Source organism: Pangasianodon hypophthalmus, chromosome 17 (genome assembly GCF_027358585.1).
Source record: "Pangasianodon hypophthalmus isolate fPanHyp1 chromosome 17, fPanHyp1.pri, whole genome shotgun sequence".
Lineage (NCBI taxonomy): Eukaryota > Metazoa > Chordata > Actinopteri > Siluriformes > Pangasiidae > Pangasianodon > Pangasianodon hypophthalmus.
In genome coordinates, this window is record NC_069726.1 from 12,769,670 (window position 1) to 12,794,836 (window position 25,167).

Consider the following 25,167-nt stretch of genomic DNA (forward strand, 5'->3'; position numbering starts at 1 on the left):
GCGCATATATATGTATATATATATATATATATATATATATATATATATATATATATATATATATATATATATATGTAGTGCCTGCATAGTGGATATTGGGATTTGGAGCGAAGCCATTGATGTGTTATTTTGGAACAAGTCCAGTGCAATATCGAAAAACCTCTCCTCTTCATAAAGTCTATCCTCTCGCAATCCTTGCTAGCTCAGGGGCATGGGCTGATGGGAAATATGCAGGCCAAAATAGCGATTGAAGAGAGGGCAGGAATGAAGAGATAGCATGGCTCAGATTAAAGAGATGGAAGAGGTGTTGCTGAAGAATCTGATAAATAGCAATCGAATGGAAATGCTGATTGAGAGCCTGGGTGATGGCATCAGCCCTGAAGACGTGCTTAGGCCGATCGAAGGGGTTTCGGTTAGTTATATTAATATTGTTGTGTGTGTGTGTGTTTGTGTGTTTGTGTGTGAATCTGCGGTTACTGTGTGTCTATCTGCAGAATGAATTGGATTTTCTCCGCATTTGTGCTTATAGAAGAATTCAAGATGTTTGTGCCCAGGAAATAAAGTAAATTCCTCTTTGTTTTGTTGCGAAGAGGAAATACTTAATTAAGGTATGAGTAAATAATGAGGCCAGTGAAAAAGAGGAAAAAAGGATAGAGGGTGGAAAAGAACGTTCCACCCAAAGAAACGGACCAGCTACATAATAGGTTACACAAATATGAATGTCATCAGAATGTGCAGGACAGAGTACAGATAAATATTGTGCAGAACAGCTCAATAAAGCAGAATGAATGAATAAATAATGATGCGATGGGAGGTGCTGTTGTAGGAAAATCACTGATTGGGTGGAAGTGTTTTATTCCTCTTATGCTCTATACGTCCAAAAGTTTGTGGACACCTGAACATCACACCTATATGTGGTTCTTCCCCAAACTGTTGCCACAAAGCTCGACGCACACAATTGTGTACAATGTCTTTGTATGCTGTAGCATAACGATTTCCCTTCACTGGGCTCAAACCTGTTCCAGCATGACAATGCCCCCGTGCACAAAGTGAGGTCCATGAAGACATGGTTTGCCAAGGGGTGGTGTGGAAGAACTCGAGTGGCCTGCACCTCACCCCCACTGAACACCTTTAAGATTAACTGGAGCGCAGACTGTGCACCAGGCCTCCTCACCCAACATCAGTGCCTGACTATTCGTTTATAGATTGTTAATTTAATCTTTACATTTAATGTTGTGCAATATCCATGAAACAAGTTAGCACTTACCTTATAACATGTACAAGCAGTTGTTCCCTCACTGGTCTCTCTTTTTTGCTCCCTCTTAAGCAAAAAATGCAGCTTGTCACGTTACTGATTAACTGGAAAGTGTAAAGACCTGTGGAAGAAAATGACTGTTGCAAAGCACTGACAGAGACCCCTTCTATAAATGAAATTTACTGATGAAATTGTATTTTTCGTACTCCTATAATACTAGCTATTATAATATTTATTCATAATAATGATATATATTTATATTTATATACATACCTTGCGACGGTATTGTAAAACATTTTAAATTCATTGTTATTTCATTTTCTAAGTTAATTTCCTCTTATTGTTTTTATTTAAACATTCACCATGAGTTGAACTTGAACGTGACTCTCTCTATCTCTGTGCCTCTCTCTGTTGTGCAGTTTTGCGGGATGATTTCCGGCAGACCCCCAGCGATGTGGTTGTAGCGGCAGGAGAGCCAGCTGTAATGGAGTGTATTCCCCCACGCGGTCACCCTGAGCCCACCATCTCCTGGAAACGGAACAATGTAAAAGTTAATGACAAAGATGAGAGGATCACTGTAAGTCTGCTTCTCTAGCATGCTACTCTCCCTTTCTTTCTCTCCCTCCTCTGCAGCCCTTCATCCACTCGTCCCATGACCATATCAAATGTGAGTGCCTTACTGCTCTTCTGCGTATATATCTGTGCTCTGTTGTAGAGACTGACACGGATTTGCCTTGCCCATAAATACCCGTGCAAGCCGCTTTATCTAAATGTGCTTTGGCAGTGCATTTCAAATGCATTAATGGTAGCTCGCTCAGATTTATGCATTGCATAAAGAGCTGTTTTAGTCTTTATGCGGGCATATTAAACTTGCTCTGTTGACAGCAGTACACAGTGCTTGTATGAACATTGGTAATGAGGAAATTTTGTATGTGCACTTATTTGCATCACAGGAAATACATAGAGATCTTCAATATTATCATTTGTTGATCTTTTTCCAATATTGGCCATTATAATACTGCTATCAAACAATGCTATGAGACTATAAAAATGAGCTGTAACAAAAGTGTTTTGATATTTGCAACCTTACTATGATGTAGTTTGGTAGTTGAGTAGTCAGTTTTTGCAAACAAAATCAACTGACTGTAGATCAGCAGAACTGATCCGTGCTTTACGATGTGTGCTACACAGATCCGAGGAGGCAAGCTGATGATCTCGAACACGCGCAAGAGTGACGCAGGGATGTACGTGTGTGTAGGAACCAACATGGTAGGAGAAAAGGACAGCGATCCAGCTGAGCTAGTAGTGTTTGGTAAGTTTACAGAGCTCTTTCTTTTTCTCTCTCACGAACACTCATTATTAATGTGCAGCTTCTTCCATTAAAAAGCAGCTTCTTCCCCAGAGCTGTAGCTGCCATCACCCCCCCCCCCCCCCACCACCACCACCATCTCCACCCCACTGCATTTATTATTGTCAGAGGTAAATTTAATAAAGAACTGATTTTCAGTATCATATTTGTGATTCAGAGAGGCCTATGTTTGTGCGGAGGCCGATCAATCAAGTGGTCCTGGCTGATGACACCGTGGACTTTCAGTGTGAGGTTCAAGGAGATCCAGCCCCAACTATCCGCTGGAGAAGGGAGGAGGGAGAGCTGCCCCGGGGCAGGTTAGATACCCTCACACTCACATATACACCACTTTTTCCACCAAAAACATACTGCTGCTTTAACTGGCACTGATGTTGGTTCAAGGAGCCACTAAACATTTTCACACAGCTTGGCACAGTTTTAGGAGCTGAACCACTGCTTAATTAGATTTAACACACAGCATAACAAGAATAAATAACACGCGTGGAGGATTTTACAAGATGTATGAACCCTGCCCTTTCCTGAGTTTCTGTCAAGGAGATCAAATGCCTGACCTGATTTTTAAACACACATAAAAATGACTGTAACACTTTGTATTAGTTTTAATTCAAAACACTGTATATTGCCTTGTACTTTAATAAATCACAGAAACACACTTGGATGATGAATAAGTCAGAAAGAAAACATGACTGGGTGTGCTGTTATGGGAAAATAATCAAAGATGGAGTGGTGTGATGTGGCTGGACATGAAGATGACACCCAGATGTTGAGTATTTTACTATAACAGCACATCCAGAGTTGTTTTCTTGCACTTATACAACAGCAATTTGCCAATGATTATTATTATTATTTTATTATTAATTAACAAACAACACATTGCACTTTTTTATCAGTTTATAATTACATTTAATGTTGTGCAATGTCTGCAAGATCAGTTAGTTCCTATTATCACTCATGTTATAGCAGTTATAATAAACAGGTGCAAAATCTTTGGACTGTTACAAAGCGCTGACACTGGAGACTCCTTCCATAAAAGTTAAATAAACTTCTCCTTACTGAAACTTTTACAGTGGATCCATGGATCAGTGGAATTCCATCAGTGTTGGTTTCTTTGTTATATAACAACCCATTTTTCTATTTTGTTTAATATTAGACTTAAATTATGAGGAGCAGTGGCCATACAAGTACTTCTGAATGAGTTGTTTCTATAGAAACGGTAACGTATTAGAATGAACGCATTAAAATAAACCTGAAATTTGAAATACAATCAACACTATTGTCAGAGTTGCTGTTACAGAAAATAAATCAACACCTTCTGACCAGTCAGAATTCAGGAATTCAGCTGTTCTTTGGTATTATAATAATTCATTATACAGTATTAGTGTACCACTGCCACAGTTAAAGTTACCTTTTTACTAGAATTTTAAGTTAAGAAGAAGAGAAGTGGTGGATAAACGTTAATGAGACATACGCCAACCTAGCCTTTACTCTCTGTCTGGAATATGCCATAATGGTTGAATTGTCATTTCACTGAATATGTGTGAGTGTATTTATTTATTAATTTTTTTCAGATTCGAGATCCGGAGTGATAACAGTCTGCGGTTGATGCAGGTGAGAGCGGAGGATGAAGGAACGTACACTTGCATGTCTGAAAACAGCGTTGGCAAAGCAGAGGCATCAGGAACACTGCAGGTTCATGGTAAGCTAAGACTCTTTCAAACACGTGTGCATGATGCTCAGTATTTACAGAGTATATACTCCCACTCATGCTAATGCATGCGAGGTCTAGAGTGATATGACCATTTCATCAACACTTAACTTTATTTCGGTTTTAATCCAATCAGCTGCAGCACAAGTGCACTTGCTTCCCTCGCACTGCGCTCATTAAAAAGGGCAAACTGCTAAAGCAGCGCTCATTTATTTAGGGCTGCCAGACACAATTAAAGTAGTTCTGTTCAGCTAGAGGCACATCTCGCTCTATGAAACATGACTGTAGATTTGGGTATGTGGTTTCGTTAAGAAATCTGCACATGTACATCTTAAGGTGCAGCAACACCAGACTTTTGGCTGCTTTCATCTGTCAGCAGTTCTAGCACGCTAATTGTGGTTGTAATACTAATGGCACACGGCTCAGACTCTATTTTAGGTTTCTTTCCTTTTCCTTGTAATTCAATTAATTTAAATCAATTTGCAATGAATAGTACAATATATTCAGTATGATATTTTTGCCCAGCTGTATTGAGTTAGTACAACTTTTGTTGCATACAAGCTGAAATCATTGCAACTATCTAGACAGTGTAGATTTTGGAGCCTATTGAGCCTAAGCTGTAAAGTCAGGGTCACTCCTCACACACACACATACACACACACACACACACACACACACACACACACAGTTAGACCAGTTCATCTCATCCATCTCATTTTCTTTCATTTTTTTTCTCTCCATTCTCCATTTTAGTGGGCCCATCTCGTAAGTACCATTCCATCTCATCATACTGCATGTGTGTGTGTGTGTGTGTGTGTGTGTGTGTGCGTGCGTCTGTGTGTGCATGTGGGAAAAGGGGGCCATTGTGATTGCATGTGACAGGGCCGTGACCTTTGGGGAGCAGACGCGTCCAGTGCAAGATATGAATCTAGAAATGTCGCTTTATCCCCTCACATACTCAACACAATGACTTTAGGATTTGTGGTCTAACACACATCATTATTTATTTACCATCAGGATCTTTAGTACCCTCAGTACACAGAATAGGACATACTCTCAACACTAATGATTAGGGCTGTCAGAACTAATTTCAGAATATTTATATTCAGACTATTTATATTTATTAAGGAAAGACTATTCACATTTAAATGTTTAGGCTCTACTAGTCCTCAAGTGGAAGTCTGTCAGAAAAAAAAAATTACATGTTTATATTTATAACATTTTCTCAATTTTTATGTAAATTATTTTCTAATTAAATTACAAACATGAGCAGTTTATCTTAAAAGTGCTAATATATTTAAGTGATTATCTGCAGCAGTCATTAACAAAATATATAGTTACACAGGTAGTGCAGTGCCATTTTGTTATTCTCTATGTAGTGAATAAGAAGCTTAAAAGTGCTCAAATAAATTCTCTTTGAAGATGAGTAGTTTTTTTTATGGATCTTGAGAGAGTAGAAATTTGAGCTATGGGAAAAGTAGAAGTTTGTTTGGAATACTAAACCATAAGTAGTTGAAATTGAAATACTATACAGTATATACTGTATTTTGAAAAATGTTGTAGCCTTACTCCAAAATTGTTTCTGAGTAAACTGTGTTCAGAGGCCAACCTTCACTGAAGTGATTTATAATGTTCCGCTGTGTGCCACAAAGTAGCGCCAACCCTCAGCATTCCTGTATGGAAGAACAGAGTGTTAGTGAGAATGAACAGGGAGCAAGCAGCACATGAAGAGAAGAGATGAAGAGACGATGATTGCAAAACTGTGTTCACGCTGAATAAAACAGTGGAACCTCGAGAATTGTCAATCGCAAATATCAGGGCTTATACATTACACTTTACGCTATTTTTTTTTCTTAATATTTTGTGATGCTGCACATATATTTGAATGTGAGAGGGAATATGAGTGAGGACATGCTGATTGTTTTTATGGAGACGCAACACAGCATATGCTGTAGTGTGAGGAATGTAAATGACTTCAGTTGAATATACTGTAGTTGCTACTGAGTTCTACAGTGACAGCCGAGTTAAGTGTAATATTATAAAGCTGCACAGTTCAAACCTCTGAAGTACATTTTTTTCATCAAACCCAGAACAATGTTACAGGCCACAGCAGAAACCACTGAGGTCTGGCTCCATCTATTTCTCCTTAGCATTCTTCATAAATAGCATAAAGTCAACACGCAGCATGCTTTTAGAGCCTGGCCTTAAGACTGTGGCTTTTCTACAGAGCAAAAATGAAGGTGCAAAAATGACCACTTCTCTGTCTGATTAGGTGAATGGCAAAGATGGATGCTATTTTTGTTGAGGCCTAGCTTTGGAAAAAAAATTTTTTGGAAGGAGAATGGCAAAAAATATCTATCTATGTAGAGTAGTAAATTTTGCATAACCCATTATGGACCATTTACTTTCAGGATGTCTGTCTGTGTCTTGTGTATACGCAACATGAAGAGCAATTTGAGCTTAGCTCCTGGGAACATTTTTAGTTATCCACGTCAGTTTAATGTCTAATGAAAGTAAGTAATGGTGATATATGTTTTCTTTAATGGCTTGTAACTTTTCATATTCAAACAATATAGTGGATTTCCAACAAGCCATTGTGACATGACCTCATATTAAGCATATACAGACATCTGGGCCACATAGGGGCTGTTGTGCTTCTCTACCTGTTATTTGTTGGTTTGATGTTTGCTTGCTGTTGGCCCCTGATGCTGTTCTGACATAGACCTTGTTTTTAGGGCTTCTTACATTGTTGCTTCTCCTTGGCTTTGAATTTCAGAGCTAAGTTGTGTGAATGTAAATTGCTTTCTCATAGGTGAGGACTTTAAGTCAAGAATGATTTAGAAATAGGGGTTAAGAGGAATGGGGGAAAAAGAATGAGTGAAAAAGAGGAAACAAAGAGGGTTCTGACCTGCTCTAAAGATGAAGGATCTGTTTCATCCTGCACTCAGTGGCAGGCCATGAAATAATCCAGCCTGCTCATTTCCTTAACTGGCCTCTTCATTAGCATGTGTAAGCTGGGGAACAATAGAGATGAAATAAGCCCATGTAACAGCGGTTTATTCCCGACTAAAGCCTGCTGCGCTGGGCTGCAGCCCCCTAAGCTCATTATGGAAGCAGTAAATCTGCAATAAAGGTCTATTTTAAAAGCCTGTCACTGTGGCCTAGCCAGGGCAAAACTAGTGACATTTTCACAATGTGGTATCATTTATATGTATTGCCTTTTTTCCTGGTGAAAGTGGTGTAGTTTGAGCCATGCTGACGCAGCTGATTGGGGGAAAAAGTACTGTATGTGTCATGCATGATTTTGCCAGAGATAACTTGAATCCTTTAAAACCATTTGATGGTGGTTACAGTCTATAGGCCATGTTAATTGCGTGTAGGAGTTTTAATTGCATTTGCGCTTACTGAAGTGTGGCTTCCCACCATGTCTGTCTGCGCAACTGTCGGAGCATGACAAGTGCCTGTCAGTGTCACCCCACTGGGGGTTCCAAATCAGCACACTAGCAGTGGTGTGTTACACGCAGCTTGTGATCTGGTGATTTTGAGGTCTGTGAGTGTGTGTGTGAGTGTTCGTGTGTATCAGGGAGGGTAGGCAGAGGTGTGTTGTGTCATGGCTGGATGATCAGGCTTTTTTCCATGCTGGTTTATTTGTGTGTTAAGAGTGCTAACTCCTCATCATCCCTGGGGGAGTGTATGTGAAAGTGTAGACACAGCATGTGTGTTTCAGGTTGTTGCAAAAAGAAAAGGGAAAGCAGAGGGGTATTTGGAAATCTGGTGTGTTTAATGCTGAAAATGAAAGCCAAATTAAGTCATATGTTTGTGTGTAGGTTTGATACTGCAGAGATTTTCATAAACTTGCTAAACTTGCATAAAATTGCTTCAGTAACTTTCAGAATTTCATTGTGAATCGTTCAAGGAATTCGTACCTTAAAATGCAATGATTAAGGTGAATAAGACCAATCTTCACCTGACCAGTTTCAGTGAGCCTGTGCCCACTTTAGCCTCAGAATGCTGTTCTTGGCTGACAGGAGTGGAACCCAATGTGGTCTTCCGCTGTTGTTGTCCATCCACCTCAAAGTTCGAAGTCTCGTGCATTCTGAGATGCTTTTCTGCTCACCACGGTTGTAAAAAGTGGTTATTTGAGTTACTATATCCTTCTTGTCAGCTCAAACCAGTCTGCCCATTCTTCTTTGATCTCTCTCATCAACAAGGCGTTTCCACCCACATAATTGCCTTTCACTGGATGTTTTTTCTTTTTTCTTCTTTCTTTTTTTTGCGCCATTCTGTGTAAACTCTAGAGTGTGTGAAAATCACAGAAGATCTGCAGTTTGTGAAATTCTCAATCCAGCCAGTCTGGAACCAACAGCCATGCCACGGTCAAAGTCACTGAGATCACATTGTTTGATGTGAACATTAACTGAAGCTCCTGGCCTTTATCTACATGATTTTATGCATTGTACTGCTGCCACATGATTAGCTGACTGGATGATTCCACTGTCCAAATAGTAGCAAAAAAATATATATATACTATAATGCTGTAAATGGTATGGATATTTTACAGTCGGATCAATTCACTTATTATTGTAAATGCTTTTAAACTCTTTCAAACTGTAATAATTTTAATAGCAACAAGTTATATATACACAGCAGATTTCCTCTTTTGTTACTCAATGGACATTAATTAAAGCAGGTTTGTTTGGTTGTTAAGATCTGCATTATGTATTCTTACATTTTTCTCTTCGTAATTTAGGGGTAGCTTTCATAAAATGCCCTCTTGTTCAGTACCTGATAATTATTTGTATTATTCTCAGTTTTTTTTTTTTTTTTTAATCTTTGGCCCATATAACGAGTGTCTCCTTTAGATAAGAGAGTGCTCTTACATAAATACATATTTTTCTAAAGAGGATGCTCTTAGATAAATAATTATTTTTAAAGAGGGTGCTTGTATATGAAAATTAACAATGTTTCCTGTTACATAACTGACCTAATCCTTTAGCATTAAGGTCTTTACACAGCATTTCATAAATGTTTGTTTGGTTGCATCAGCCTGGCTGAGAGAGGATGACAGGATCAATACACACTGGTTAGGAGATGGCTATTGAGATCTCAGGAAATTGAAATCATTACATGCCGTGTTTGCTTTAAGGTCCTTTGGAGTTGGGTTCAAACTTATAGAGAGGAAGGATATGTTGTGGTTCTGACCTCTCTGCTAACCCCCTGACCTCCGTATCCCACCTCGCTGTTGGACTTCATTCCATTCCAGAAAGCTTCACGCTTGCAAGCTGTGCTTTGACAGCACCCTACTCTTTCACTGATTTTTGTTTATTTACTGTGCAGCCAATGAGGCAGATGTTGACTGAGAGAGAGACAGAAAGATGGAGAGAGAGAACACGAGAGATGGAGTTAACATAACAAGAAAGCGTTTGTTAGATACATTTACTTGAGAAGGTGTTGAAGTTTCAAAGCACACTAACCTGATTGATTGCCTTAAAATGAATTTGTGACATGAGCTAAAGAGGACACCTTGCCCTGAACATGAGGTGTCATGGCCAGCAGTTTGCTCTGGACGTGTGTGAAAGAGAGAAACGTTTTGCAGAGGAGAAATCAATTAGCCATTGAAAGTTAAAAATGGCAGCATCGCCCCTCCACTAGCGTGTGCTAAAGAGTGATAGATCTGGGTTTAATCAATATTCCCCTCCTCCAATCCTTGCCAAATAGCACTTCCAGAAGGAGATCACACAGGAAGTGTGCTAGCGTGGGGGCCCGTGCCCACGCAGGGCGTACTTCAACAGGGAAGACGTCTTTACAGAGGCCTGCAGGCAAGATAAAGCCACAGATTAACATCCACCAGCAAGAGACATTGATCATGCTCAAACTGAGGACAAGCAGAAACCACTGCAAGAAAGAGAAAGAGACTTATGCTTGCTACAGAGCTTATGTTGCATATTGTAGATTCTGAATGTTCCCCGTACCCTGCATTTGGCACACTTTACATTTTCGCATGAAATCTGCATCAAATTTATGTGCATATAAAGATCATCACTTATATTAATATTTACATTTATATTTACAGTCATGTATTCATAAACATACTGGATTCAGTAATCATATGTATCCTCTGTTATCAATTTGTATCCTATCCCATAACTTAGAACTCAGAATTACATTTTTGACCTCCATGATTTCAAGCGACAAAAGAGGGAAGAAACCATGGAAGCTTCCATGTTTGTCTTTGGTTAGCAACAATCTAGCCAGCTAACTGTGATGAGTGATATATTTACTTCCTCAAACCAGTGAACTGTTAGAACTTTAGCAAGTGAATATGACTGGATGAAGCAAACACTAGTATATACAGCATTTAGGTATGAGATGCTACTATTTTTACTGTTCATGCCGTGAGCAGCCATGTTGATTTGACACCACTTGCTGAACTCAGAGTTGAGGAGACCATCCCAAATTCTCAGTTGAGGGGAAGTTATCTTTGTTTTTTTTCGTAGTTGAAGGTCAGAAATTACCAGTTACAACCTTTATTTGAATGCAGTTTTATAAGGCTAACATTATTTAGTATGCTAGCTGAGTGTTCACTTGCTTTACTTGTGTTTAACACAAAACAGTATTGGCAAAACTCCAACTGTTCTTAATAAATAGAAGCAGCGGAAAAACAGCGTACATGTCTCACACAGCATTTAGCTTACTTGCAGTAATTTTTAAGCATCATTTCAAGTTTTCTCACAAGTTTGTGAAAGCAAATATTCAAAGAATTACAAGACAATTCCTCTGTTTAACAGATTGTTACTCACAGATTACTAACCTTGTTTGGTCAGAGAAAAATGTCATTTTTATTTGCTCCAATTAGTTTCCTCTATAATGACTTTAGCTAGAAACAGAGGGAAAAAACAGAGGGAGATCTGTATGTAGACATACAGGAAGCAGATTCATTCTTAGTTGTTCTGTGCCCAAATCTGTGGGGACTTCATCAATGTTTTTGGAGTCCAAGTCCCCATTAGCAGACAAAACAAAAATCTTCTCTTGGAAATATGATCTCTCACAACAAACACTCCTCCGATCTGAGCCGCTTATTTAGTTCCACAGGCCTGAATCCCACAGGCTCTTAGATGTGTAGGGCTTGTTATGGCACTCCTACACACACACACACACATACATGCACACACACACACACACACACACACACACATAGAGAGAGAGAGAGAGCTAGTAGCCCTGTGTAAGCCCACACAGCTCCAGTGGACAAGTACTCTTCAGAAACGGAGTCCACTGTGTTCTGTGCTATATGTTCTGAAGGACCTGAACGAGAGCAATAGGAGAATAAAACCCTGCCAAAATGGTGCTCTTCAACCCATATCAGATTTAATCAGCCAGTATTCCAGCAACAAATACCTCCATGTCAGTGGGGATCCAACAATGTACTGATAAGATAAGTTTATCTTATCAATATAATTCTCAAAATAGAATTTAGATATGCATACTTTGTGAAGAAACACATTAAACTAGCATTATAATTGGCTTCACTTGTAGCTATGGTTGAAAGTTTGACTTTCTGGGTTAGGTATCAGTGTTGCTGTCTGTGGATCACACAATCTAAATAACACATCCAGTCGAAACTTCATCATGCTCTGGTGGCCCAGAAACCAAGCAACTGTGCTGATTATCACCCATGATGGCTTCACTGCATGACACACACTTGAAACTTCAGTGTAAATGTCACAAAAACTGGACTTGTTATGTATGCATGAGAGTTATAAAAAAATGCTAATGTGTGCTGTTCTCTGGTCTCCAGTTCCTCCTCAGATTGTGGTTCGTCCCCGGGATCAGATCTCGGCGCTGGGACGTACCGTGACGTTCCTGTGTGGCACTAAGGGAAACCCACCACCTGCAGTGTTCTGGCAAAAAGAAGGGAGCCAGGTAAGAGAGAACAGTTGCAAATTAAGCTTCCTAATACTTTTAGGGTATGACTCAGAGTGGTTTCAGTCCTGCCTGAAGTCATGCTTTTTTAGTTTTTAAAAACTAAAAAAGATACTTTCTCAAGGAAGAGAATGTTCATTTTTAAATTTGTTATGTATTTTTAAATATTTTACCAATTTTCCCAATTTTCCCCTATTTAGCACTTCATAGCATTAAGAAATGATTTGCGTTACTTCTAAATTCCTAAATATCTGTAGATCATTGTGTCTTGTGTGCTTTAACATGCAGACCTAAAATGTTCTTTCACTTTTAGCCAGTATGCTATGATCAACACAACTGCCAGGTCTAGAATTAGGCTTATGTACATGGATGCAAAAGGAAGTGCGGCACGTGCGTAGTCTGGATGTACTTATTCGGGCTTTTCCACAAATCATGGTTGTAATGCAAGCTGAGTAGATGCTCAATACGCTCAATACATGGGTAGACATGGTCAAACAAGGCAAAGCCATAATCATAAACTGGGGAAAAAAAAGGCACGGGTCCTAACTACGACAGCAGAGCTCATAAAGAGAGAAATACAGAGAGTAAGAAAGGGAAAGAGACGGACAGGCAACAGGCAAAGATAGAGATATAACTTCTTTAAAGTTATTTTAGTCTGCCACACCCATAAAATTTACATTTATATTATGTATGGAATATATTGTCAACATATACAGTATATGGTATAAATGTATAAATAATGTTTGCAAACCTGGGTGTGCAGCGCAAAGAATTCTGGGAGAAAGTGGGTGCTCTGGGGTTGGTCAAGAAACTTTCTGTTTACAGGAAAACATTCCAAACCCTTTTGTCATTCTACCATCTATCCACATGTTAGCATGAACATGTCTCTGACCACTCTGGCTGTCTAGATTTGTTTCTAAGAGACAGAGAGAGAGAGAGAGAGAGAGAGAGAGAGAGAATCACATAAAGGGCAACGGATATAGACACCAAATCAAGGAGCTTTAGAGAGACAGTGGTCAGAGCCAGAGGGTAGGATGAGGGGGTCAGTGAATAATCTCCAAAAATGAAACAGTAACAGACACACACACACACACACACACACACACACACTCCTCCCCCCTAGCCCAGCTCAGACAATGGAGCAGCTGTCAATGTTGCTGCCTTCTGCATGAAGAAGGCTTCTTATCCTCAACCTTTTGTGTGTGACCCCTGTCTCTCTGACACCCTACACACATAAACCCTTAACCACCAGATGAGATAGCTTTGCCATTGTTCTTTAATGTGTACATAAATCTTAATGGTCATCCAGATTTTATGTCCAAACAACAACTATAGTACTCATTGTTATAATAGCTTTACAAATGCAAATTGACCGTTAACCGCCCTGTTTTCTTTCTTGTATCTATTTGCTTGCATCTACTTGGTATATAATTGAATAAAACATAACTCATGTTAGTGAATTATCTAAGATGTCCATTTGATTTGATATCTTCTATATAATTATATTGTTACCAGTGAAGGTTAGGGGTTGGAATTTTCATGCATCTCATGATACCTTCAAGGTGCCAATATTAAAATTAATATGTATGAGTGTACATGTTGATTTATATAAATATTTGATTCCTATAGCTTATATATAACTTGCTGCTTTTAAAACAATATTGCAATATAATATTTACAGCAGAATAAATTTTGTCCATTAAGAAAAATGGATATTATTGGATGTTATTATATTATGTTTTATTTAGATTTACATTCACTAAGGTAAAATATTGTAGCATGTGTGTTTGTGTTGTACAGTGCAGCATTGATTCATTCCATAAAAAAATTAATCTTGAACATATTTCTTTGCTTTGGGGCCATAATTAACTACATTGAGTATCATGGTCAGTGTGACTGAAAAAAAAAAGCATTTGACATAATTTTATTCTCATAAAGTGTTTTTTTTTTCACCTTTTTATCTCAGATGCTGATGTTCCCCAGCCAGCCACCAGCGCAGTCAGGTCGCTTCTCTGTGTCACTGAGCGGTGAGCTCACCATTAGCAATGTGCACAGCGAGGATTCTGGGTATTATATTTGCCAGGCCATCAGCGTAGCAGGAAGTGTCCTCACCAAAGCCCTGCTGGAAGTAGAAGACGGTGGGTAACAGCACCAGTGTAGTTAGGCTGCTCTTTTTATGTGTGCAACCATCACATAAATCATCCTTCACCCCTACATGTATTTTAATATCATTCTAACAACATTAAGTTTCTGGGTCCATGAATGTAATTATATTATTTGTGCATGACCTTATCACAGCAAGCTTTACCCGGTGTGGCTCATTTTCACCCGGAAAATAAATTAAAACCTCTTCAAAGCCATCCCAAATTAAAAATTCCACATCCTCAAAAGAGTGAGCAGCAGGAGGCAGGGAAGATGTAATCAAAAAGGACAAGCCGTCGTCACACTATGCAAATAGCCTGACAACATTTGCCCACTCCCTCCTGCTCCCCAATGACCAATAAACTGTTTACGCATCATGTGTGGAATTGTGTGTGTGTGTGTGTGTGTGTGTGTGCGTGTGTGTATTAATGCAGGCACATGCACATCTCCGTATGCTGCAACACCTTCACAAACACACCACTGTATAAGGAGCTGGCACTGGTAATACAAATCACACCATCCTGTGCCATATGGGCAACATTAACTACACCCTAATATAGATCTCTCTTTATTCTGAATTTCTAACTAAAAAGCCAGCTGTTTTGAAATATAATATCTTTTTCCCCAAAATTAATGATCTCTGTCCATCTGTTATTGTGCAATGACTAATCAATTTAATACTATACTATTTTTGCGATCGTTGGTGCAGGCGGTGACCTGGAGTGACATCATTGTAAAATGGGGTTGGGTTAGAATGAGTAGGTTATTAAGGGGCGTGACTAGGTGATATAAATGAACTCATCTCTTTTCTTTTAAAACCTGTACGCATTTTCGTAATGATGTGATTAAATTTCACAAACAGAATTCAAGGTTACTTAAATCAAATGTGGCTTATATCTTCTTGTGAGCACTAATGGGTTAGCAGGTATGAGTATTCAGAGTACAATGAGCTAATTCCTGTCTATGATGGCTATAATGTGGTACTTAATTCATTTTGCTGGCATTTTATTGAATCTTCTAATTGCAGCACCATTCGCAATGACACATCAGCTGTCTGATGCACATTTAGTAGCCATGACTGAGTTGTGCCTTTTTTGTCTTATGGATAAAATAATTCACTCACTTATATTTAGTTAGTATTTGGGTGAAGTATCCTATGCATGTTGAAACCTGGTGTCCTAAGCAAGAGACATGCACAAAATCAGGTAAGAAATGGAACAGAACTTCACTTGAAGTCGGGAAAAAATGTTTTGGTATGGAATCTGCCCAGTCAATTGTGGACCAAAGAGGGTTGGGAAACGACACTACACCAGTGGATTTGCCTGTTGCCCCATTCCTTCCATGTCATTACAGGCACCTTAATTTCTGGCCATGAAATTAGTAACCAAATTAGCAAATTACTCCAAATGACACTTAAGAGCCCTGGGTCTCTGAATGCCACACCAAAACACAGACAGAGTGCCAAATACCATTCTGTTTACTATATATGCTCACTACATAGGTGATAACATAATTATGTTGTAGATCCTACTTGAGGTTTCAGCCACAAAAGAAGAGCGATTCCAGTAAGTTGGACATTTGTGATACGAAAATGGAATACCAGGAAAAATGTTTTGATATTATACCTACACACTTAATTACTAGTGAAATTTTGACCAAAATTTCAATTCTTAACACCTCCTATTGCCCAACTCCACCTGTGTCATCACAGAAAACATAATTTCTGGCTAGTAACCATATTAGAAATATGTCAGCATTATACAAATGAGTTACGTTTAAGAGCCCAGGCAGAATCTCTTACACAACAAAAATTGCATTGCACATTCATGACCTCTTCATTTCTTCTACAGTAAGTGAAAGTGTGTGTTTTTAAACCTGTCTTTGAAAACTATTTCCGATTTGTTGACAAAAAGAGAATGCTAAATGCTGAAGTAACTGACAAGTCAATTATTTATCAAAGCCCCGGTCAACACAGGGACCATTTTGCAAGTGAATAATTTATCCAGTAAAGCTTAGGAATAACACACATACACGATGCACTGTAGTGAAGACATGCTGACGCGGGGTGCAGAATGCTGCAGGTCGTGGCGTAATGCACTGCAGCACTGCTTCAGAGCTCATAATTCATCGTAAACGCCGATACACACATTATAACGCAGCACTATGCAGATGGCGCTTCCTCATACATCTGGCCTCTTGCCATTTAATAGCACAGGGAAGTTGATGATTGCTGCTAACGATCACAGTTTCTTCCAGCTCCATCACACTGTCCCAGTCTGAAATCTATAGTAATGATTTAATGGGCTTAAGGGCAGTAAAAGGTTTTCCTGTCCTGCTTAGTGCTACATTATTTCAACTAACAGGTTGTGACTGAAGAGAGGATGGCTAAAGTGAAACAAGTGCATCAGCGATGCTTCTTCTTGCTCCAATAACTTCTGCTTAACTCTGCAGATACCCAGAGTATACAGCAGCTTGAAAAACACATGTCTGGTGGTTTGAAACTTAATTCCATGTGCCAGCCAAGTTGTCTTACAATCTGGATTTAATTGTGTTATTGTATGAGTGTGTTCTGTGTGTCGGTAAACATGCATCTTTATTAATAGCATTCTTATTGTCCCTGTAATTTGCAGGTATGAGTAATGAATATAGTGATAGTCAATATTCAATATATACATTCTTGTCTCATATCAAATTAACCTTGTCATTCGCTTGAATTTAGCTCCATCCGATCGGGTCCCGCCCATCATCCGTCAAGGTCCAGCCAATCAGACGCTTGCTCCTGGAGCCACTGCCCAACTGCAGTGTTATGTAATGGGCAACCCATTACCCAGCATTCAGTGGGAGCGAGATGGACAGAGAATCCTGGGAAATGACGAGCGCATCAGCTTAATGGATAATGGCAGCTTACAAATCACAGCCCTACAGGTACTTTACAGGAGTGAATATGCATGATTTTTTTTAAAAATCTTAGTACCCTAGAGACATTAGCATATGGTATTTTAAATCGAACCTATTCAGCATGTTAGGTTTTATAGTTAACTGTCTTATCTGACAGTCACCATATGCTGTTGCACTGGGTTTGAAAATTCATGTCTGTAGTTCAGCTCACCTGCAAACCTGTTCTGCAGTTCAGTCTGTAAAACATGTTTGTCTCAAAAAGCAACAGCAGTTACAAAGACAGAACATCAGCACAACAGGTGTGTTTGGCAGTCTGATTTTTGATGGGGTCAGGTGAGCTGGGTTTCATAAAGAGCTTGCGTAGTTTGCAGCTGACCCAGCCTCTCAGGCAGGAGAGATGTACAGTACAACAATAAGACACATTATGGCTTTACTTGGGCTGTCACATTTCTTTGAAAGTTGGTTGGTCTGTAGAATCTTAATGAGCTTATAAACAACTTTCTACAAACAGAAAATTAGCAGTATTGGTAGACTGCACATTTGTGTCACATACCCCACAGAAAGTTTTTTTTTTTTTTTTCATTTTATCATACATTGTAAACTTTCAGATTTGACTTAAGTTATTTATCTACAAAAATGTTTTCTAGATATTTAGCTAGATTTTTATTGATATTCAGCTAGGGCTTACATATATTTAGGTAGATTTTTACCTTTTACTGACATTTTGCCTGTTCATCTGATATCTAGCTATATTTTGTGTTTATTTAGATTTTTCTGATATCTAGCTAGATTTTACTTACATTTAGCTAGACTTTACCAATTTTAGCTAGATTGTACTGATATTTAGCTAGATTTTACCTGTATTTAGCTAGATTTTACTGATATATATAGCCTGTTCTTCTGATATCTATCTAGATTTTACTGAGGTTTATTTCGATTTTACTGATAATTAGCAAGATTGTACAAGTATTTAGCTAGATTTTAATGATATTTTTTAAAAAAAATAGATTTTTATTGGTATTTAGCAAGAGTTGACATTTTATTTGGCTATATTTTACTGATATTTAGCTAGATCTTCGCAAATCATTTATTTATGCCCCACCAAAACACAGACAGAGTGACAAATACCATCATATTTACTATATATGCTCACTACATGGGGATATTAAACTTTCAAATAAGAATCATTTAGCTTTGTATTAGTAAATGTTATAATTTGTATAGTTTTTCAACAGTGAAATTTGTTGTGACAGCCCTGTGGAAGAAGGCTTTATCACTAGCTCAGTGTGTGTGTGTGTGTGTGTGTGTGTGTGTGTGTGTATGTGCCTACCTAAGGGATAGCCATTGCAATTAGTGTGTAAATGTTGGGTTAATTGATTGTGGCCTGGACAGATTAACGACTACTCAGCCTTTAATTAAATCCTCATTCAGTCGTATAGTGAGTCACAGGGTGAGGTCATGTAATCTTTATGGGCTACTGTACTCTCAGCAATCCTTTTCTATAATCTGTGGCCACCAGTGAGTAACAGATTAAAAGCTGCCCAGGCTGTCATCTCCTCAGTAGAAACTACTCATTTCTACAGTGTGGAACATTATTTTTCATTCTTCTACTTTTTTCTTCATATCTCCTGCATTTACAGTACCTGAATGAACTGTTATTCGAATAGCATCCATCTCTCAGAGAGAAATATGCCATTTTAAAGGGCTCTTAAAAAGAAAGAGACAGACAGATGAAAAGAAGAAAATCCCGTTTTACTGGCAGGATCACCAGAGGCCATCTGTAGTCTACTGTTCTGAAAGCAGAGAGAGAGTGAGTGGAGAAGTCAGAATTTATATCAGCGAAGTGGAAAGAGAAGAGAGATGGGAGAATGAGAGAGTGTATAGGGGGAAAAAGAGAAAAGGGGAGATCTGAGAAGCAGTGAAAATATTTAGCTCCCTGTTGCCTTTCCACTCATGCATTTTTAATCGTGTGTTTAACGTTCACGGCTGCCAGCCATGAAAAATCAGTAGACACCTACTGAGCGTGCATCGCAATGGAGTTCTGGTCAAAACCGTTGGAAAAATGAGCTTGTATGAAAAAGTGTTAGAACACAGTGATAGAAGTTGTACAGAAGAGTGCCAATATGTCTCAGTTTGCAATTTCTTTCTCTATCTTACTCTTTCTCACACACACTGCCACAACTTCCTCACACCTCTCTGAACAGACTCCTAGGCGTGAGAAGACACCATTACATCCCTACACAATGCCAAAAGACACAGAAATACAGGCAGGTGACAAATTAACGGAGAAAGCAACATAAAGTGTCTTAGTGAGGTGTTGGGCCAGTGTGCACCACTAGAACATCTTTAGTGCACCTTGGCATGGGTTCTACAAGTCTCTGGGAGTGTACAGTACTGGATAATGAACACCATTATGCCAAAAGACTTTGCCTTAGTTGGTGTTTTAATGATGCTGATTGAGAGCACTGTCTAACACGTTGCTCCCATTCAGTGTTCAATTAAGTTGAGTGTGACTGTAAAAGCCTTATCATAGATTTGCATCATTTTCATCCTCATCAAACCATTCAGTGAGCTGCGGTGCCCTACGTATGGGTGCAGTATCATCCATCAGATTAGAAATATTTCATCACAGCATAAAGGTGATCAGTCAGAGTAACTTTGTATTGATTTGCAATAACCCGTTCCTCTAATGGGACAGGTGGACCCAAAACATGCCGGCAAAAATAAATACGATAACAAAGCCATAGGTTTTCCTTTCATTTGTCATCCATCTGTATTTTATGTGTACACATCTGAGGCGTTCTGCAGCATAAACATAAGGGGTTTTATTGACATGCCAAACATAACTGTCAGCAATATAAAACTCTGTTGGTGCTTATTTAGGCCTGCTTTCAAAAGATAATATTAATATCTTTGAAGATAAAAAAAACCTTACACATGTCTACATGTATAACTGTAAAACTGCAAAATTGGCTTTCACAGTTAAAGGCGAATTATTAGATTTAAAATTTTACTTTAGATTATCTTGATAAATCTCTTGGGCGAGTGGCTGTAATTATCCCGCTATATGTATTTGTTAAAAGCATAACCAGAGATTGTGTTTTGCAAAGAAACAAATTTTCAAATTATGAAACACCATGTGTTTGCTTGTTATGTGCCCAGATATACAGTACTTAGTCGGCTGTAAAACCATTTGATAAAAGCACAAAGTTAGAATTTGTCATTTATAATGATTTGGAAACAAACTGTTAAATATAGCTCATTTACTGTTTTAATTTTAAGTGTAGACTGCTCAGTATAGCATGAATTTGGCATTTTATAGTGTTTACAGCTGGAATCCTTGCCAAGAGGAGTGATTGTGACCTCTGTCCCTTATGCATATTTATTTTTTTTTATTTAATGCTTTTTGGTCTCTGAATTAGCATTATATCTGTATATTATCCACTTGCATGATTGTTGATTTTGGACTGTTACCATTCAACATAAAACCTAAAATTTATTAACTGAGAAACAAAAAAAATATTTGCTCTAAGATCTGTCAGTCAGTTAGTAAAATCAGTATAAAATTTATAATATAATCTATTCATAGATCATTACCAATACATCACTGTGCTGCAAAGCACACACTGAAAAGGAATGTGAGGAGCTGATTTGATTGGATATCATAGCAGCATGCTTAACCAAACCTTTTGATAATGTATTAACTCAAATGAATGAACACATACAGACCTCTTGATAATGTATAATTCTCTTTTACGTTTGCACCACGTTACCATCTGCACCGATGTTCATGAAGATTCCAAAAATATACAAATCCTCTGCCTTGTTTTTGCACATGTGCTATGATCATGAATATAGAGACTGATGTGTTTAATTAAACATGGCAGCCTTTAAAGATGCTGAGTCTGAGTCAACATTGCAGTAGACTAGCTAGCAGTATGGTTCAGGTGTGTGTGTGTGTGTGTGTGTGTGTGGGAGGGGGGCGTGAGTGTGTGTTGTCATGCATCGTGGTGTGTACATCTCTGTGTATGACCTTAGAGCTGTGAACGATGTCTCTGTGCTGTCAGCACTATTAGATCTTTGCCATGGAGAGAAAAAAAAGTGCTACATCTTCCACTGTTGTAAGCAATTTCAGCCATGATTCTGCCCCTCAGCCAGGGAGTTAAAATTTAATGGGTCTCACCTTCTGTGCACATCCCCTCATCTCTCCTTCCCTCCTCCTGTCTCTCTGAATTCTTCACTATTCCCTTTCTTTCTGAACACACACACACGCACACACACTGTAACTCATACTATAGAATAACACTGCTATCAGGATAATAAGTAACTTTAGACACAAATAGGACTCATCTGAATGTTTGATGATCTGCCATATTTTTAGATGCGCATTCCTGATGTTAGCCTACTAACCTGATCGATGTCTACGAACACTCAATACTGGTGATGATATTGCACCATTCATGTGTGGTTATGATTTTTTTATGGTTGGGAGAGATCAGAATCAGTATTCAAACAAAAATGGTTTTCAGAACTGTTAAGTCTTGATAGTAGATACCAGCATATTTCCTGTATATTTGTGTTTGTATTAAAGAATAATGCAGAAAATATTTTACATAGGAGTAAGTAATTCAGTATAGCAGATAATTGTCAGAAAGATCATATGTAATACTGTAGCTAAATATCTGTGTGAAAAAAATCATACAGTAAAAATTATAGACCACAATTATTATTGAACATGAATAATTATAATAATTATAAACTTTACATAATATTACTAAACAAATATTATTATACTATTATATTATTATTGTTATATTTATTTGCTTCTCATAGGGATGTGACTAATATTTTGTCCAAGGAGCTTATGAGTGATATATTAATGGTGCTTTTAGGACACATCTTGCTTCCTAACTTTCTAACTGGAACAGTAACTTTCATGGTTGTTAATAATGAATAGTGGGCCGGAGTGGTGCATTTTGAGTGTACAAATCAATCACAGTGAGTGCGCAGTCATATTTTGCATCCATGCAAATGTTGACCCTGATACTGCTGTTGCTAGGAAACGGACTCGGGGGTCTACACCTGTGTCGCCTCCAGCTCCAGCGGCGAGACCAGTTGGAGTGGAGTACTTACTGTGAAAGGTAACCACTCAGACCCACACACTTACTTCCTTGGTGCACTTTGATTTGTGCACGTCTTTCTCTTTTTAGTTTGGTATTGTGCTGTATTTGTTATCATTAACTGTGGAATAGCCTCACACAAACATTGTCATTGTCAATTTGTGCAGCAGGAAATAGAATTACCTTCATTAGGAGTGACTGATCTAATTGGAAAAGGACGCACTGAGAATAGCAGGAGAGAGTTCTGCTGCTTTTAAACGACAAGTTTTCCCAAAGCTGTTAAACCTTGTCTTAAACTCAGGGTTGTCTTTTGGAAAACCTTTCTACACTAGTACTAGTCTTTGTTTACGAAATCAGCCAATTATAAGCCAAACTGAATAATAGGCAAATAATCACGTTCTTTAACTACTTAGCAGCGATGGCCTATTTACCTATTGATGGCCTGTTAAGCCATCTCTTGTGATATTACAGCAATACAAAAACTTCTGTTTTACCTTATTACTCTCTGATTACAATGACCTGAAACATAATCTCTTACTCTGAAAAATGATATCTTAGCCAGTAATTATATCTTGAATATGGCCTAATATTAATATTTCTTATTATGAGATAATTATAATTCAAATACAGTATAAGATTATTCACCCTGTGTTTATATACTTTTACACATTTCAAGCTTTACATTTTCTTAGTCTATTAGTAGATTATTTCTTCTTTCTAGAAATAAATTCTTAAAATTAGAAAAAGAAAATCTGCCAATTAATCAAGATCATTTCAAGCTTGAAATTACTACAAATTCGTGCAAACCTAGAAATAGGTTTAGTAATCAGATATTTGGCTTATTGTAATCTGACAATAGGAAATTCTAGATAAATAGTATGATATACTATAAATACAATATAAATACTACGTATATTTGACAATCTGATTTAAATAAAAATATCAGGTATGTCAATTAGACACTGCAAAAAATAATATCTTAGGAAGTTAAAAAGGTCTTGAATATAAGGAAGTTGAAGTAATATTCTCTTATAAGTTTTTAAACAAACATATCAGTATTAACCCTATTTCTAGACATATTTAAACAAATGCACTTCTGAGAGCTCCTGTGCCACCGTTTGCTCGTTTACTTTTGCTGCAGTGAACTATTTGGGGAAAAGCTAGAAACAGGCAAATTTACTTTTATAGTCTTCTTGTACAGAAAGGAAAAATCATGATAATGATTAAAATGTTTGATGTAAAATTCAAGCTAACACATATCTGGGTGTACAAATTTTTCCAAAAATATCTTCTGGGATGTTTTTTTCTTAAACTTTTAGTCATTATTTGGTTATCTGCTACACCTGATGCAGCCCATAATGGGCCACAAGGCTTAAACATTTAAAGGACTCAAAGGGAAAAGCTTTCCCATACTAACCTCCTTTATCTATCTGTTTAATTCTTTCTAATTTCCTGACCAATGATTTGTTGTTAAGACAATTAAAAGCTTAATATTTTGCCATTTTGGGCTTGGCCCATTTTTTGCCCAGGAGTATATACACAGAAAAAAGTACTAACATGTTGTTGCCTGTGTATCTGTGTGTTACAGAGAGTGGAGATGTGGCTATGGCTCCTGTCTCTGAGCCTTACCAGTTGCCCGGGCCGCCTCACAAACCTGTCGTGACTGATGTGACGCGGAACAGTGTGACGTTGACCTGGCAGCCTAACGCCCATGAGGGTGGCTCTGCCGTGACCTCATACATCATTGAGGCCTTCAGGTAAGAAGAAGAACGATATTGCAAATAGACTCTTTTACACATATGCATGCAAGTACACACACATGTACTGTACAGTCTAAAAGGCTGTGTCAACCAATTGAGAAAGGAGTGAATTAAGCTATTCGATAAATTATTATTATTATTATTATTATTATTATTTAAAGTGTGCTATTTCGAGTGCTGTATGTGGCATCAAAGCATTTTTAAAATGTGAAGAAAATGATGTGGAAATATTGATTTTCAAGGATTTCTTATTTAGTCTGAAATAATACAGTTTTTAAAGTGATGGAAAGAAAAAAAAAATTTCTTATCGGATGACTTTTCTATCCTGACAAATACATATATACACACACACACACACACACACTCGTGTCACAACAGCACTATACCTACAGAGACATTTGTTCACTCCACTGGACACATACATTCACTGACTCCCCAGTGCCTTGTCTCCTCTGTCTTTTTTTTTTTCTTCTGCTGATATTATTGTCTCCTGCCAGAGGCAGCTCTTATAAGACATCCTTCATTTTTTATTAATTGAGTGTCAGTGTGACAGTTATGCTAGCCAAGCGTGACAGACATGAGGAAGTATTGCCCTGTAGGTGCCCTATTATTGACCCCTTTCCTCCTCCTGTATCTTTCTCTCTCATCGCACATGCACATTTCAGTGTGAACTTGAACCTGCACTTAAGACTCTCAGCGCCATGTGTTTAGAATTTGTGCCTCTTTTGTATTTGGTAAATGCATAATTCTGTGCATGTTAAATTTAGATGTGGAACGTGGACTGCTCTCGCAGACGCACTGAGAGCAGGAATATATGACATGCTAATGAATTCAAATCCAGTCCACCCGGATGACTCTTAAGGCTATTGTAAGCCTGCTGTAATGGGGCTCACTCTAATTACAGAGCCGAGGTCCTGTGGGCTTCACAGTGAGGGCTCATGGAGGGTGCGATGCAGGCTGAACAACAGAGCACTGCACACTTACACACACAAGCA

The 25,167-nt window shown here is 38.2% G+C and overlaps 1 protein-coding gene across 2 annotated transcripts in view; it reads left to right on the forward strand.

Annotated features, from left to right (window-relative positions):
- robo3 (roundabout, axon guidance receptor, homolog 3 (Drosophila)) overlaps positions 1-25,167 on the forward strand; it is a 152,062-nt gene that overhangs the window by 109,359 nt on the left and 17,536 nt on the right. For both annotated transcript variants that reach the window (XM_026941833.3, XM_053241135.1), the window contains exons 3-11: positions 1,675-1,832; positions 2,447-2,567; positions 2,782-2,920; positions 4,193-4,320; positions 12,128-12,252; positions 14,219-14,390; positions 17,114-17,319; positions 22,352-22,433; positions 24,001-24,169. In XM_026941833.3, the coding sequence (XP_026797634.3) occupies positions 1,675-1,832; positions 2,447-2,567; positions 2,782-2,920; positions 4,193-4,320; positions 12,128-12,252; positions 14,219-14,390; positions 17,114-17,319; positions 22,352-22,433; positions 24,001-24,169 (1,300 nt within the window). The remainder of the gene's footprint in view (positions 1-1,674; positions 1,833-2,446; positions 2,568-2,781; positions 2,921-4,192; positions 4,321-12,127; positions 12,253-14,218; positions 14,391-17,113; positions 17,320-22,351; positions 22,434-24,000; positions 24,170-25,167) is intronic.